Genomic DNA, 18,044 nt, shown 5'->3' on the forward strand with positions numbered 1-18,044 from the left:
GGATTCGAACGCGGGACCTTTAGCATATGGGCCCATACCATAGTATAAGGATCTATACCGTAGGATACTTGTACCGTGCCCATACTATCAGTAAGAATTAAATATTACTTGAAAATTGTCAGTGATTTGCAATAAAATAGTACATAAATATAACACATACAAGACGGGATTATAATTATGTGCAAATAAAAAAATCTATCCTTCTATTATATTGCGATTTGCGACAAAAGCAAAACAACTATATATTTCCATTAAACTGAAAACATTAAATAATTCCAAAGTAAGCAAAACAAAAGAATATATCCTTTCAAAAGTAATAACATAAAATTTAAGGGACTTCTAAGAACAAATTCGACATGGAATTTCGATGCGTCGGTCACGGTCGTGTCCCGAAGGTCAAAGGGACCTTAAATTTTAAAAGCTTATTTTGGATTCCTAAACAACCTGTATCATCAATTCGCATTTGCAATCAACGCACACACGCTTGATGTCTTGTGTGTGTATGTATGTGTGTGTGTGTGTGTGTTTGTTTGTGTGTAAGTTCTATGTACACACAAATGAATAGGCTTAAATATGATACTTTTAGTTTTATGTGTTTTAAGGTGTATTTCCTAATATTTTATAATCCGATTGACCAATAATAGATCTTCTTATGAAATTGGTAGAGGTAGAGCACATGCTTTCTTTCTCCCAGATTTGTGGTCATTACTGACCTTAGACATTTATAATCTACCCCAAATAGGATTGAAACTTTCCAAGACTCAGCCACACATGCGATGCTTGGTGCCTTAGGAGTAAGATGGAATGTCTCATATAAATTTCTTTCCCTAACCACACCCTTCAAACCATAATATACTAAGCACTTCGACATTTCTGTTAGAAGGTAAAAATAATAATATAAATATTAATAAAGATACTTTTTTAATGCTAAAACCATAGACAAACGAATTACGAAAACCATAGACAATTTAATTGTTTAATTTATTCTAATGATCTATCGAAGTTATTAGGGATATTTTATTAATTTATTACAAAGTAACTAATAAAACATCGCACTAAATAAAGCAGCTCAAGCGATTTTCATTAAGTTGGATGTCACCTGGCCAGAATGTCAAGGTCAGTGTTTATTATAACGACGCATTTCCAACCATTTCAAGTTGGCGCGAACTCGGGTGATCGCCATCTTGGTTTATATTTTTTTAATTTAATAAGCAAAAATTTAATAAACTTTGTCGTAATTTTTGTAGTTCCGTTCCCGTCATAATCCTGAGTTCTTTTTTATTTAAAAAGGAACAATTTAACGATTTAATTAATTCTAATGTAATAGTTTTGGTTCCGTACCAGTTATAGGAGGACCTCTTTAATCTCAACTTTTTATTTTTAGTATTTTTATAATATAGAAATAGCACATAGCTCCATCTGATGGTAAGTGGCTTCTGCCACCTATGGACATCGGTAATCAACCCCAGATAAGAACAGTAACCTACCTGAAGTCAGCCACAGGCGCGTTGTTACCCCCTGAGCTTCAGATAAGTATATCTCCCTAACCGAATCAAAGCGAAACAAAGTGTTCAACTCTGCTGTTATTACAGTTATTAGATACACATAGATGTGGCGGAAGTGCCACCAGGGGGCCTACCATCATCTTTTAAAAACCATCATATGCAGGAAAGTTTTATTTCCTCCTTAAAACGGTAAAATATTCCGTCATACACAGTTGAACAAACTTAAACCCTTATTAATTTTTTCGCTTATCCATTGTATAAAACCAACTGAAATTGTCATATTTTGCTTTAAAAGTTAAATTTCCTGCAAAAAAGTAAAAGTATGATGAAAATAATGTTGTTTTATGAGATAGTAGTATCCCCCCAAAGTCGAACTACAAAATAGTCTGCCACCTTCAAAACAAATATCGAATATCTTAAAACTGTCACGTTCTTATCACGTAGGATTTGTAGATTTTGCAATGAAATAGTTTTAAAAACACATTTTATTGTCCGCACGTGACCGACCTCGCCCTATATGCGCCATTTTGTTGTTTATTTTGAGTTTTAAGTAACATATAACGTTGTTAGAACGTACATGTGTAGGTTTACACTTGTTACGTAGGATCGGTTAATGACTAAATGATCAATGACTTACGGAATAAAAATTAAAATGACGCATAATCTCATACCAGGATTTCCTTCGTCTTGGATGTCATAGGCATTCAAGTTCACAAACATTGTTATTTAGAGTAGAAACTAGCTGACCCGGTAAACGTTGTGTTGCCATATAAATAAAAAAATGTTAAGGGTGAACAACCCTTATCACTTAGGGGTAGGAAAATAGATAGTAGCCGATTCTCAGACCTACTGAATATGGTTATAAAATTTGGTAAAAATCGGTAAAGCCGTTTCGCAGGAGTACGATAAGTAACATTGTGACATGAGAATTTTATATATAAGATATAATTTGAAAAGTTGTACTGGTCAAGCTAATTAAAGCGTGGTAATATGTGTAGATTCAGATTTTACTACATAAAAATTAAAAACCTAATATGTAAAGTTAAGCGTATGTTTTCATACATAACCCGTCCTGATTACTTAATTATACTATTTCGCAATATATAGTTCTGAGGTAAATCAACCTTAGCAGGTAAGTTAGGAATTCCTTTGAAACTGGTTTAGATATTTTTATCTCAGTTCACGTTTTGGCAGGGAAGATTGTCCGTGATGACGAAAATGTGTTTTTGAACTGAGTTATGTAATAAATTCTGGTTAATTAAGTTTTAACAAGAAACGAGTTATTATAACACATATTTTATGGAAAGTTAAAAACATAATAATTCAAATTTAATGTTTTACTCAGAATTCTACCTAAAATTGTATGTAGTTAGTTTATTCTGTGTTACATAATTAAATATTTAATGACTTGAAAAATATAAAGTAACTAATGTTTCGTAAGCAGTGATAGCCAAGTGGGTGAAACACAGCCTCAATTTTAAGGCCCGAGTTTCGAATCCCAGGCACTCATCTGTTTTTACCACACTTTTGTTAGCTTGGGTTGTATCTATGTATGTAACGGAATTTTTGAATTCGATTTTTACTTACTTTGAACGGTCCGATTTATTTAAAATTTTGAACAATTTTCAAGAACCGATGACAATACACGATTTTAATAATTTTATCCCATTCTCCTCATCAGGATTGTTAATGAGTTGTGAATCAGGATTAACGATTTTCCTTGTGCGATTTTAGCGTGTTTTTTAGTTTTTAAACTATGATTATTGTTTCGAAGTATTCTGCATATTAGAAATCAATAACCACTTTCTTCGACGGTGAAGGAAAACGTCGTAAGGAACCTGAGAGGTTTAAAAGAATGATCTTAAAGGTATGTGAAGTCTTCCAATACGCACTTGGCCAGCGCGGTGGACTATGGCCTAATCCTTCTCATTCTGAGAGGAGACCCGTGCCCAGCAGTGGGACAGTAATGGGTTGATGACAAACGACAAATATTTCGTATATTTATTTTACTTAAATTTATATTAAGCGTATTAAATCGTATTAATTCACGTATGAAATACAATTCGGTAGGTACATCACTTGTTTCAACCATAATTTTTACGGCAATTTCAAAACGTTTTTGTAATCATTCGTGGCATTTACATTTTTCGTGGTATTACGTTGAAATTGTGTCAAGTTTGCATCTTAAATATTAATATTACGTTTGTATTGTGGAAAATACAGGCCGTAGATAATGCAGCTATTGTAGCCTCATTGCCGATACCTCCGTCTCCGATCTGCAATTATTTCTCCTCTATATAGGGTTGCCACTTGAACTCTATAAAAAAATATCGCCACTACAAAAAAGAATGTTACTACTAACGAAATAGACTTACTACAGACGAAAGTATTGTACTATATCATTCATTCATTATATATTATATTCATTTGTTGTTCATTGTATAATCATATATTATATAGAAAATGTCGTGGCATTTCTTTGAAACCTGTAAAGAAATGGTTGTCACAAAATTATAAAGCAAGCATGTCATCTTACTCTCATTATTAATAATCTATCGGACCCATTTTTGCCTACCAAAGATCGTAATTTGACAATTGTTAATATACAACTATTGTTTCAAACTTTAGTAGGCAAGGCATCGGGTAGATTGAATATTAATAACGAGCGTTCTAGCAAGTCGACGAAAAATGCTACGTAAACAGAAACATATAAAAAACGTGTACTATATATTTGGTAATATTTTTGGAACAATTTTTTTCAAAGATGGCAAACCTACCTCCATAGAACGTTTTAATTCATATACGCTGTATGTATTTGTCTCAAAAATAATATGTAAATCCGATCCTTTGTCTTGCAGGTAACAAGCTGTTTACACAAATGTCAGACGTGTGACCAAACGATACTCGAGAACGAACGAAACGAACTAAAACAGATCATTCCTTAACTAACGCTTAACCAATGTTGCCATAACCATTAACGTAGATTAGTGATGTAAGTGAGTAATCACAGATAATATAAGCGAATAAAAAATTGTGTCAAGACCAGTGTGTGTCAAGGGGGCGCAACTTTCCTTTTGTGGAGACGTGACGGTCGGTACTGTGTAGTTGTAAGGATTTTGGCGGATAAAAAATAAAAACCTAACACATTAACAAAAAATAAAAAAAGTGAATCTATGGTGCTAGTGATGTGTCAGTGCTAAAATGTCAACACAAGCGTACTACAAGGAACGGCTCGGGTTCGACCCGCAAGAGGTGCAAGATGCGGTCAACAGCGTCAACGGGTCCTTCTACGACGGCCCGCATCCGAAGCGACACCGCGGAGACAAGGAATCCCACGATCAGGTTTACGAGGAGAATCTGACCAAATTCAAAGGTACCTGTTGGGACTTCTTTATACGACAGTCAGGTTCGTGGTGATGGGATATAGAGAATGGTTTGTTTGCAAACGTCATGCGAGCTGCCTGTTGTTTTTAACTAACCGCGTATTGTCTTTGAAACAATGATTCGTTTCTCGACTCGTTAGTTCTGAAAGCCAGTTTGAAATGAATTTAAATATTCATTTACTTTCGTTCAACAAGCTGTTAAGGTGTGCAAAAGAGATAGGTGCTACTGCTAGTTACCTACTGTTGTTAGTAGTTATTAAAAAGTGATCTATTCTTTTTGCCTGGCAAAAATCGATATTTGACAATTTCTACTTGGTAGAAATGATTAATGTCGATTTTTTTAGACGAATTTAGATTGTTTATTTATACCTAATAATAATTACAAGCGCCCTGGAGACGATCATTTATGGAAATTAAGTGTAAAAACAAATAACTATGTCCCTTTTTTGCACGACTCATGATGCGAAGCATCAGAGAGTGCTTTACGATCGAAAAATTTTTTTCGCTTCATTTTGGCGGCTATTTTTATTATTATAGCCTTGATAGTTCACGGAATCAAGATATTTTGCATACTATTGTCGAGATAATTTAATCGACATTAATTCCATACTTTTTAAAAATTGATTTACTGCAATAGAATTGGAAAAAAACACCAAAATAGGTCAAAAAATTTTCCTGTCCGTCATGTGTGAAACCTGAAAACACTGTAACTTGTGAAAAAATCCATCATTTGAGATAAAATTTTTTTTAAAAATTCTAATCGACGATTGTAGGTCACTGAATGCGAATGATTAATTAATTCAGTGTCGTTTAATTGCAATTAATAAAAAACGAAAACTACAAGACTGTATATCTATAGATATTATGTACATTTATTCCACCAGGGGCGCTTGTGCAGTACCTTCTTCCTACTACAGCTGTTTTTTCGGCAATTAATTTTGAACGACTTAAGTTTTTTTTTTTTTTTTTATTTCATAATTAAATGAGCATTATGAGTCGTGCACTTTTGGATTTTCCAAACTTTTATTATTAGTTATTACTGGCGAGATAAAATTTGTTTTCTTTTTAGTGCAAGCAATTCATTGTAAGGCGTATTTTGTCTAATTTATTTGCGTTATTAATTATTATGTCCTTCAAAATTGAGTAGGATTACTTCGATGTTATTTATGTGTGTTTGTGTGTAGTGCAAAGACCTAACCTAACTCATACCTATCATAGTAACAAATGAATAATAATATAAATGAATAAATAAAGATCCAATGAATCCAAGTAAAGTAGCTGTGGCTTAGATAGATGGTAGAACCACAGAATAATAAGGGTAGAACCCTCTGTGGTTCGACTCCGACGGCACCACCACCACACGTATTTCTGCCTCATAACAGCAGTGTTAAACGCTGCTCGTCTGCTACTCCTAAATTATAAATAAAACATCATAAAAATAAAAATATTTTTTACTACTTTGCTACGGAACCTTAAAATAAAATGGCCATGGATTTAAATCCAAATCATCTAGAGAACGAAATCATACCACGACAAATAAATAAATGTATGATTAACTGCTCTTTTAATCACGTTAATTGGTTAATGAATCCAGTTCGATATGTGATTTATGGATTTTATTTGTTATTTCATAACGTGTTGAATGTTTAATTAATCATAACGGCGGATGTTTTGATAATATAAAAAAATCCATTTATTAAAGAATTTATTGTAACGTAGAAATAAAAATGTGGAATTTTATAATTTGATTAAAAAAAACGGGATTCTTATTTTATTTCATTAAAGTAATGCTATTATAAATATTCAGTTTGTTTTTTCAATAAGAAACTTGAATCCTGGATATTTTATTTCTTTCAATGCAATACATATGGATAATATTAGTTTATTTTAATTAAATGTATTTAACGGAACGGAATAGTAATAAAATAACAACATTCCGAAAGAATACAAAAATACGATATTTTAGTTAATAAGATATCGTATGTATTTTATCTGAGGCACCATAAACCTAGGTGTATTTGTTATCTACGCATGTAAGATAAGTTCTTCATAAGAGTACTTATATACTCGTACCTATACGAGGTTGTCCACGCGACTTCATTTGCATTTACCGCGAAATTTTATGACTTTTTGGGTCTGGTCTCTAGAAATTTGAGTCCAGTAAACACCTTCGGTCGCTCTATGTATTTTTTTTTATTTTTGAACCATTTTCCCATCAACCTTAGTTTACTTACTAATTACTACAATAAAGGGAAACTCCCACCAAAATTTTTATGATTTGTTTTTTTTTACATTTTGAATATTAGTTATTGTAAAATTACAAACAGACAGTTAAACTATATATATATATGTGTGTGTATGAAAGATTACATATCTTTGTACATATTGAATAGAATTCCGAGTAATCAAAAAGCAAATAATAGAATTAAGCGAGATCATTTTACGATTAGAGCTTTAACGTAGTAAAGCCTATATTACTCGTATCATTGCCGTACATTGAACTTTGAAAAAAATCTAGGAAAAAACGAACTGACTATCTGATATTGAAAGTTAGAACTTAGACATACCCAAATATATGTACATATTATTTAATGTATTTAACAGACTTCGAAAATGAGGTATTGTATTCGGATGTATGTATTTTGCTTTTTTTACACTTATTACTTTACCACAAGTGACAGAAAATCCCAGGCAAAAATGAAATATGTATGCAACTTTATCATTTATATTTTGAATAGCCCAGGAATAAATCTGGAACCATCTGCTTGCCATACTCTAGGTACAACGCCACTTATATCGTGTCTAAAAATTACTTTTAACTCCAACTTTGACAGCCACTGACCAGCCTTTTATAACTCGTCTGCCTTAAACAATCGCCTGTCATTAAAATCAAAGTATTAATGAAGACAAGGCCTATATCATACAGATCATACCATCTCAGTAACTGAGTCTGCGGTTAATTGACGGGGACTGGTGGGTTCAAGCCGCTAATTAACCGATATGTTCAAATGTCACTCGTTCAATTCATTCATTAATACCAAGTGACCATAGTTGGCTTTATTAGAACACTAAGAAAAAATAAAGATAGAATAATAAATATGCGAACAATTATTATTTATGTAACGGTAATTGAAGATGGTAGAAACCTTTATGGTTTGGCTCCAATAGTGTTGGTACTACCGTCGCACCAATTTCTGCCTACTAACAGTAATGTTAAACGCTGCAGTGTTCTGGTATGAAGGGTGTGGTAAGGGAGACATACTTTTCCGAGACAATCCAGCTTACCAGCTCCACTTATCTATTTTCGAAAAGCACCCCACACACGTCTGTCCCCACGTCGTCTGTAAAAAAATGAAGTGTCTATCTATTACGGTTTAAACGATAAAGCCCTGTGACTCACGAACAGACAGCGGAGGGTTTCGTTTTATCCTTTGAGTACGGAATCCTAAAAATCATTCTAAAAGATGGCATTATAGATATGTTTCGGTACATTTGAGTTATAGGGAAATAACATTATTATTTTTCATAGCTAAAAATTAATCTAGTAACTTTGCCTGTACGCTCCGCTCCATAAGGCGCTTTCTCTCGCCTCGAAAATCGTTAATCCTGAGGATGTTGATAAGGACAATGGTACAAAATTATTAAAATCGTGTATTGTCATCGGTTTTTGATAATTCTTTAAAATTTCGAATTAAACTGAACGTTCAAAGTGGATAAAAATCGGGCTCAAAGATTCCGTTACTGTTACGTACATACATACAAACGTACAACCCAAGCTAATAAAAGCGTGTTAAAAAAAAACAGACCACAGCAGCGCTTAAGACTCCTGTTATAAGGCAGAAATAGGTGTGGCGGTGTTGCCACCAAGGGTGTTATCACCTAAACAGATTTGCAACTAAGTTAATAAATGTGTATAGTGTATTTCACGTTATTTCCATACTTATATATGTAAATCCATCACCCAGCCCACGGTTTCAATTGGTGGGATTGAGCCCGCTAATTAACCGATTCGTTCCAATGTTTGGGGTCATTCGATTAATTGGGTTTGAGGTCGGATGAATTGTAACACTTCGTGTAAGAAATGTTTTATATTATACGAAAATTGTTATTGGACAATTAGGCATACACATTCTCATCAATTCACCCTAGACATTTATGTTAATGAAAAACACTTTCTACGCTCTACAGTAGGGTTTTTCCTACGTCGTGGGTGCCGTAGAAATGAAGATGAATAAACAAAAACCTCGTAGCATTGATAGCCTAGTGGTTAAGAAACTCGGCCTCTCGATCGAGGGGTCCGAGGTTCAAATCCCAGGCACGCACCTCTGATTTTTCGAAATTATGTGCGTATTAGAAATTAATTATCACTTGCTAAAACGGTGAAGGAAAACATCGTGAGGAAACCTGCATACCTGAGAGATTTATAAAAAAAAATCTCAACGGTATGTGAAGTCTACCAATACGCCAGCTATACTACCATGATAATAGATACTACCATACTTGGCCAGCAGAGGGACAATAATGGGTTGATGATGATGTAACAAACAACCTAAAATTAGAATTACCCAAACCTAGAATTGGTATCTAAACCAAACATTTGTCTCGCCGGGAATCAAACCCCGGAACCCTCTGTCAAACGCTACGCTAAACGGGTCGTCATTTAATCCCTTAGTTGCCTCAAATGCACTACGAACGAATATTTATGATATGGGATGGTTATCCAAGCCAAGCGATGCTACCGGATCCTCACTTATTATGCACTGCTAGCTGATCCGGCAAACGTCGTGTTGCCATACAAAAAATAAATAAAAAAATGTTAAGGGTGAATAACCCTTATCACATAGGGGTATGAAAAATAGATAGTAGCCGATTCTCAGACCTACTGAATATGCATATAAAATTTGGTGAAAATCGGTTTAGCCGTATCGGAGAAGTACGGTAACTAACATTGTGACACGAGAATTTTATATATAGATACGATGATAAATCATATTAGTGTAGTGTTATGTGTCTCCATTATCTTTTCATTCAAATGTGTGAAACGATGACATTTTCCAACCTAGTCCTTGGTGTTAAAACGCATATGTGATCAACTTCAACTAGTAATCCATGGGTGCCGGCGACCAGTCATCATCACTTGCTCTACATATTTGTTTGCCGCTTCTACAGGCTGTAAGACTTCATTACAGACGAACTGCAGTTAAATTTTTCACAGCACATCTATATTCCCCTTTCATTAACGTCTTATCCATTTTAGACTCTCATGAGCGGTGACGTCACAGCCATCCGTATTCCATCAGATACAGAGTTCCATTTAAGGAGAGCAATTTGCATACGCGGCGGATTCCGATAAGCATCGGACGAAAGACGGTGGTCGCCACACGTTTTGTATGAGTAGGATGGGTCCTGTTCCGATTGTGATGCTGGGAATCAAATTTAATTTGAATTTTGTTTGAATAAAAAATAATGTTGAAGATATACACATTTCTTGAAATAATTTAAACATTTTTACATAGATTTTAAAATTATTTAATTTTTTTGTAGAATAAGAGAAAGAAATGTTGGACTTAGGAATAAATTGTTTACCTACTATACATATACATGATATGTAAATATGTTATTGTTTAACTACGACGTTGATGTGGTATTAATGTTATAATGCAAAATATTTATAGAAAATATGTCCTAAATAATATAAATAAAATTATATAACAGAGTATATTTGTGTATATTATTTTTGGAAACTCGAACTACATATTGTTTAAATTTTAATATTATTGAAAGCTATTTTCTTTTGAAATCAAAGAGCTGTCAAGAAATAGGCGTAAAACTGTATAAGGCCTTTTTGACAAAGGCCGAAACAAGTACATCTAAAACCAATATTTAAATATCCCACAAAAATCACATAACATGGCGTCTCTAGCAAACAAAAACTATTCCACAGCTACTTAACACGAGTCCGTACCTGATTTAAAACTTAAGGCCTAATTTGCAACTGGGTCAATGCGATTCTGCGATTTGCAACTGTCAAGGCTGGATTTATTTAATTCGAATCATGTGTCGTCGGTTAATACCTAATACTGTATGGGGAGAATAGTAATGACGAATCCACACCTTGTTATGGATTCTTGGTATTACGACTGGGTTTTAATCTTTTCCTGTTAGATAGGAGTATTTACCGAAATTCTAATATTATATCTACCTACGTTTTAGACTTTTATATTTTCTATTAGTAGCAAAAGAGCATGAAGTCTGATGGTAATGGAGATCTGTTACCAACCCCAGATAAGAGTCCTACCTGAGATCGGCTACAGATATTTTGCTACCCCTGAGGAATAAGTTGGAACGCGGATAAGTCTGTTTCTCTTACCACACCCTTCAAAATGCTACGCTTAACACTGCTGTTATTAGACAGAAATAGCTGCAAGGGTTGTGACTCCGGAGTCGAACCATAGAGGGGTCTATCTTCATAAAAAAATATTCTTTAGCAAAAGTCTATTTATTACTTGCAAATCTGAAATCTGTGCATATTTATGATTTCAAAACAATTTTTTTCTACATATTTGTTTTGTTAGTTAGCTAATCTGTTGATTCGTGGAATTCAAAGACCCGAATTTACAAGAAAAAATTGTCTGTTATTTCAAAACGCAGTATTTTAAGTAAATAAGGAAGTTGATTTGTAAAAACCAAAAACCTATTTTAATTTTAATTTTTTTTCCTTATACAAACTGCACTCTCGCACTCTAGAGTTATTACAAGAACACATTGTAACTAACCAATTGTAAATGCCGACAAAAACGAAGAACTTAACAGAGCAAAATTAACTAGAGCACTTGATAAATGATCAATGGTTGAATACAATAAATTGACCAATTGGTTAAGCGTGCGACGGGCTTTGTATAACGGTAAAGAAAATTTAACACACACATCTGTTTTAACATAGGAGTAGCAGACGATCATGCAGTCCACCTGATGGTAAGTGGCTACTGCCGCCCATGGACATCTGTAATCAACCCCAGAGAGGATTAGATATTTCTAACTGAGGTCGGCCACAGATGTGCTGCTACCCCTGAGGACTAAGCTGGAACGTCTCGGAAAAGTATGTCTCCCTTACCACACCCTTCAAAACGGAACACAGCAGCGCCTAACACTGCTGTTATTAGGCAAAAATAGGTGTGGCGGTGGTGCCGCCGGAGTCGAACCACAAAGGGTTCTACCACCTTCAAAACTATTTCTGTCTATTAACACATTTCTGTCTATTAACCGCAGAGTTAAGCGTTGCTGTTTTCTGGTTGAAGGGTGTGGTAAGGGAGGCATACTTTCCGAGGCGTTCCAACTTAGTTCTCAGGGGTCGCATATCTGCGGTCGACTTAGGGTAGGACCTAGAGGTTAATTACAGAAGTACATAGGCGGCAGTAGCCACTTACCATCAGGTAAACTGCATGTTTGCTATGATATCAAAAAGGCTATAAATTAGACAAAAGGGCCTCCTAATTGAACTTCGTTTAGGTCTCAATTGATGACTCGAACCGCCAATGTCAAGATGAGCTGATTAAGAGGTTACTTGGGAACCGGATGGCTATTGATTCAATAAAGTTGAACTCATTTTACTCAAAGGTTCTTACCCCGGATATTAACCTTTAAAGATGGTAGGATCCTTTGTGGTTCGACTCCGGTGGTAGCATTGCCTATTTCTACCTAATAACAGCAGTGTTAAGCGCTGCTGTGTTCTGATTTGAAAGGTGTGGTAAGGAAGACACTTCTCTGAGGAGTTCCAGCTTAGTCTTCAGGGGTAGCGAGGCATCTGTGGCCGACCTCTGGTAGAAATCTTATCTGGGATTGATTGATTGGTTCATGGGCGGCAGTAGCCACTTACCATCAAGCTGACTGCATACTAGTCTGCTACTAATATATTATAAAAAATGGTGGACTGCATCCTCGTTTGATACATCTTTATTATAATAAAAATCACTAGCGGTCACCCATCACACTTTTGACCGCGTGCAATGTTGCTTAACGTAGTAAAATCGGGTACACAATCGTAAGATTATGCGCACTTCTATCTTTCCTTATTCCAATTTAATGTAATGTCTATTTGCAAACCTAACTAAACTAATCTAATGAGTCTTAATTTATGTAGTTTATACAGTAAACCTCTTCTTCTAATACATTTGAATTGGCCAAGTGCAAGTTGAACTCGCACCGGAGGGTTCCGTAACACCAAAATTTTCTTTTTTATTTTATTTTAGTATTTGTTATTATAAGCCATTGAAGTACATCATCATCATCATCACCAACCCATTACTGCCCCACTGCTGGGCACGGGTCTCCTCTCATAATGAGAAGGATTAGGCCATAGTCCACCGCGCTGGCCAAGTGCGTATTGGTAGACTTCACATACCTTTGAATTTTTTTTTTATCAATCTCTGAGGTATGCAGGTTTCCTCACGATGTTTTCCTTCACCGTTTAAGCAAGTGATAATTAATTTCTAATACGCACATAATTTCGAAAAATCAGAGGTGCGTGCCTGGGATTTGAACCTCGGACCCCTCGATCGAGAGGCAGAGTTTCTTAACCACTAGGCTATCACTGCCTGAATTGAAGTACATACATTGTGAAAATTTGAACTGGCTACCTGTTATGGTTCAACAGTTCGAAAAATACCGGTTTGTTGTATGGGAACCCCTTTTTATATTCATTTTTTTTTAATTTTTAGTATTTGTTGTTATAGCGGCCACCGTTATACATTCTCTGTAAAACATTTAAATATCTATTACGGTTCCAGAGATAGAGCCCTGACAGACGAACAGACGGACAGACAGCGGAGTCTTAGTAATAGGATTCCGTTTTTACCCTTTGAGTACGGAACCCTAATAAATTAGATTAAATATAAACAGTTGCATTTAATCCGGCCGCATCGTTGGAATAATGTGACGATTTAATTTGGTTGTGAAATAAGGAGTATCGTGCGAACCGACGCCACTGACACGTGGAGCGTCGGGCCAATCAATAGTAAGGCTGTGATATACTGTGATGCGATTTGTCGATTTTCCGTTTTATGTTCTACTCGCGGTTCCGCTCGCGGTCCGAGATAGGCAATGGACTCCTGACGTGTGTTTAAAATTTAGTGGCAATTTGTTAGACTTGAAAGCCTAGCAAACAATCAAACAAACTTTCGCATTAGTAATATTAGTTAGAATAAAACGCGAAAATAATATTACAAGATATATTGACTTTTTCCACGAACTTTTAGAAGTTTTTGAATGAAAAAACGTTATTATTTTTTTTTATAATATAGGAGTAGCAGACGAGAATACAGTCCACCTGATGGTAAGTGGCTACTGCCGCCCATGGACATCTGTAATCAACCCCAGATAGGATTAGATATTCCCACCTGAGTTCGGCCACAGATGCGCCGCTACTCCTGAGGACTAAGCTGGAACGCCTCGGAAAAGTATGTCTCCCTTACCACACCCTTCAAACCAGAACACAGCAGCGCTTAACACTGTTGTCATTAGGTAGACATAGGTGTGGCGGTCGTGCCGCCGGATTCGAACCACAAAGGGTTCTACCACCTTCAATAATAATATTTTTAATGCGATTACGCTTGTCTTTTATAATAGAAGCATTAAACCCATATGGAAATACTATAACTAGTGCAAGTCTTGTCTCAAAATCGTAGTCCCACAGTTACGTGTGTGCACACACCCTAAGCCGTCTCAATGCATGATGGATTCAATCAGTAATGCAATTGTGGAGCGATGCACTCAGACCACTTCGTTTGTCTTGTTATTTGATGTTCGGATACTGTGTACAGATTAGATTACTTTTGATTTAAATAATTTATTTTAATCAGTAATTGGGAGTAATAAGTTACGTTGGGTTGAAGCTATTTATTAATATCAAAAATATAATGACGTCGGGTTTACAAAAACTTAAATAATAAACAGATTTTTGTTATAGTCAAAATATTAGCAACGTAAGGTGTGAAGAATAAATTTTACCCCATAAGGGTAGGTCTCGTTGTATTTTGGCCTTTAGGGGTCATAACACACACGGACGCATATTTACACACAAACAAATAACGAAAACATATGTAGTGCACTAAGACAGCTCACACTCAACACATATATTAAAGGAAAGAACACGTACAAGCATACGTTATGTACTGAAAATTAACACACACAAAGCGCACAAACGCACACACACACACACACATAAACGAACGAAGAAATGCGCACGCTGAAGCATGCGCAAACACAAAATACAAAATAGATACATACACAAAACAACAAAGATATATGAACATAGAACATACTTAGTACACTACAAAAGCACGCACACCCACCCATTGAACACACACACATAAAATTTAGCACGCTGGGAAAGGATATACCTACACTTCGCATCCCGATCAACAAGTGCTAAAGAAATCTCACAGCACTCAGCTGTTGAGTCAGTGAGTTATCCCGACCACTTAATATTCAAGACGGTACCGCGCTGAGAACTTTGAGATGCGCTGGAATTTAGGTCTTATGGCTTTTAAATACTGGGCCAAATGTTTTATTAATGAACTAGATATGCAGTAGGGAAACCATACTTTAATCGTAAAATGTTTAGTTTTACTTGGTATATAAATACATTATATTGTGATAATCCATAAAATCTATATATGTAGCGTTTAGATTAGTCTTAGTAGCGCACTTCATATTGGGTCCTAAATAGTTGAATTTCGCTAGTTATAGAAAATAAAATCTTATATATAAAATCCTCGTGTCACAATGTTAGTTACCATACTTCTCCGAAACAGTTTTTACCAAATGTTATATGCATATTCAGTAGGTCTGAGAATCGGCTACTATCTATTTTTCATACCCCTAAGTGATAAAGGCTGTTCACCCTTAACATTGTTTTATTTATATAACAACACAACGTTTACCGTTTATTAGCCGTATTCACCGTATATTAATTTGCCAGTAAATAAATAAAATAATGCTTTCTACACTCATAATCAGAATGTAGATTTTTTCTGTAACGTGAGGCCATGGACACACACAAAGACGAATACACAAACATCCAGACCGAAAATCTAAATTCATTACATATTTATCTGGCCGGGAATCAAACCCGGTACCCATGTTAAACGAGAATACCATTCCAGCACGAATCGTAATGCTAATAGAGAAGTGAGAAAAATCTTAGCTATTTCAAACAAATACAAATTAGAGCTACGCGTGGTGTTAATGAGGAACGTAGGGAATTTTAATGAGAACTCGCCACTTTATTGAGATGTATGTGGACAGTCTGTCTTTGTCTCTCATTCTGTCCTTGTGAGACTAAGGAAGAGAAACTGAAAACTATTTTGGTGAAAATACAATATGTAACGACCTGCACTTTTGCAAGTATTTTTAATAACAATATTTTATATACTTTACAAGGTTTTTTCTATTAGCGTGGCTTGAGTTTTTTTTTTTATATATAATATAGGAGTAGTAGACGAGCATGCAGTGCACCTGATGATAAGTGGCTACTGCCGCCCATGGACATCTGTGATCAACCCCAGATAGGATTAGATATTCCTACCTGAGGTCGGCCACATATGCGCCGCTACCCCGGAGGACTAAGCTGGAACTCCTCGAAAAAGTATGTCGCCCTTACCACACCCTTCAAAATGGAACACAGCAGCGCTTAACACTGCTGTTATGAGGCAGACATAGGTGTGGCGGTGGTGCCGCCGGAGTCGAACCACAAAGGGTTCTACCACCTTTGAGCCTCCTTTTAGTACAAAATATCTGTATTATGAGTCTGCGTATCCTCCTTCAAGTTCCTTCACCCTGACATGAGACCCGTGCACAGTAGTGGGGAAATGGTGAATGTCATAGACACACATCTGACCTGACCTGGAAAACAAATCTAATTTCGTAATTTAAATCTTTCCGGGAATCGAGCTCGGAACCCTTAGAATTCAATATCTTTCTTATCTACTGACGTTATCGTATCATTTATGTGAAATATATTTATTATGGTACCAAATATTACAATATTCACAACTTATTCATGATGATCCAAGGAATATACTCGTAGACTGTTGAAGGCGGACAAATGATTTTTGTACGGCTTTGAAATGTTTGCTGTTGTTTGTGTTAGTTGTGTGTTGTTGTTGTGTTGTTATTGTTTATGTTGTTGTGTGTTCAAGTAGATGACTAACTCAGTAACTATGATAGCTTACACATTTATCGTATAAAGTACCTCTCATTATTGATGTTAGCCTAGTATAGTCCCCGTAAAACCGCTCTGAATATAGTAATGAATCACGTCGCCATAGTAAATTCTATGACTACACCTGCTCGCAACAACTTCAGAGTGTACTAATAGTTTGGCGCGGACTATACCGATGGAACTTTTGTTTAAATATCTATATTTTAAAAATAAGAATATTTATCTACAAAATAAATATTGATACCCAAATAAATATAAATAGTATGAAACCACAAATAATTAAAATATGATAAAGCAACTATCAACGTTAAATGTTATTAAAATATTGGTATACTTTGTTTTCTTTGGACCTTAAGGGAATAAGAGTGAAAGCCAATTGCGTCTTAATCTTGTAAGATGTGTAGAACTAGCGCTAATAAGTCTGTACTTCCGATCATGGATATAAATATCTGGATAGGTTAGTGAAATAAAAATAATAGACATATAATTGTAATCGTATATGCAGTCCGTTTAATGGTAAGTATCTACTCTATGGACATTTGTAATCAACCCCAGATAAGGTTTCTACTTGAGGTTGACTGGGTACTTTACGGAGAAGTATGTCTCCCTTACCCTTCAACGCGAAACGCAGCAACGCTTAACACTGGTATTAGACAGAAAAAGGTGTAGTGGGAGTGCTGCTGAAGTCGAACCCCGAAGTATTGTTCCACCTTCAAGTTATGTTTACTATTTTAGTTTTCCAAATAAATCTTCTATTTTGAAATATTTCCGAGTAAATATCGTAAGTTAAAGATTGCAATTTCCATAAGCTCTATGACTAATAAGTATTACATATGTAGGTAATAAGTATTACATATGTCCCTACAAAACCCTCCCAAGTTGCTCATGAAATTTTACAATTAAGGTCTGTCTATTAAGGTTCAATAGATAAAGCGA

The 18,044-nt window shown here is 35.3% G+C and overlaps 1 protein-coding gene across 5 annotated transcripts in view; it reads left to right on the forward strand.

Moving 5' to 3' along the window:
- The window catches only part of shot (dystonin-like protein short stop), a 383,469-nt gene that overhangs the window by 129,278 nt on the left and 236,147 nt on the right, over positions 1–18,044 (forward strand). For 3 of the 5 annotated variants that reach the window (XM_073091890.1, XM_073091893.1, XM_073091897.1), the window contains exon 2: positions 4,364–4,878. The exons of the other annotated variants lie outside the window; for them this stretch is intronic. In XM_073091890.1, coding sequence (XP_072947991.1) covers positions 4,707–4,878 — 172 coding nt within the window. In that variant the 5' untranslated portion in view covers positions 4,364–4,706. The remainder of the gene's footprint in view (positions 1–4,363; positions 4,879–18,044) is intronic. 5 annotated transcript variants of the gene reach the window in all.

The sequence above is a fragment of the Epargyreus clarus genome, unplaced genomic scaffold, assembly GCF_041222505.1.
Source record: "Epargyreus clarus isolate Ecla_fem2 unplaced genomic scaffold, WU_Ecla_fem_2.2 ptg000035l, whole genome shotgun sequence".
NCBI lineage: Eukaryota > Metazoa > Arthropoda > Insecta > Lepidoptera > Hesperiidae > Epargyreus > Epargyreus clarus.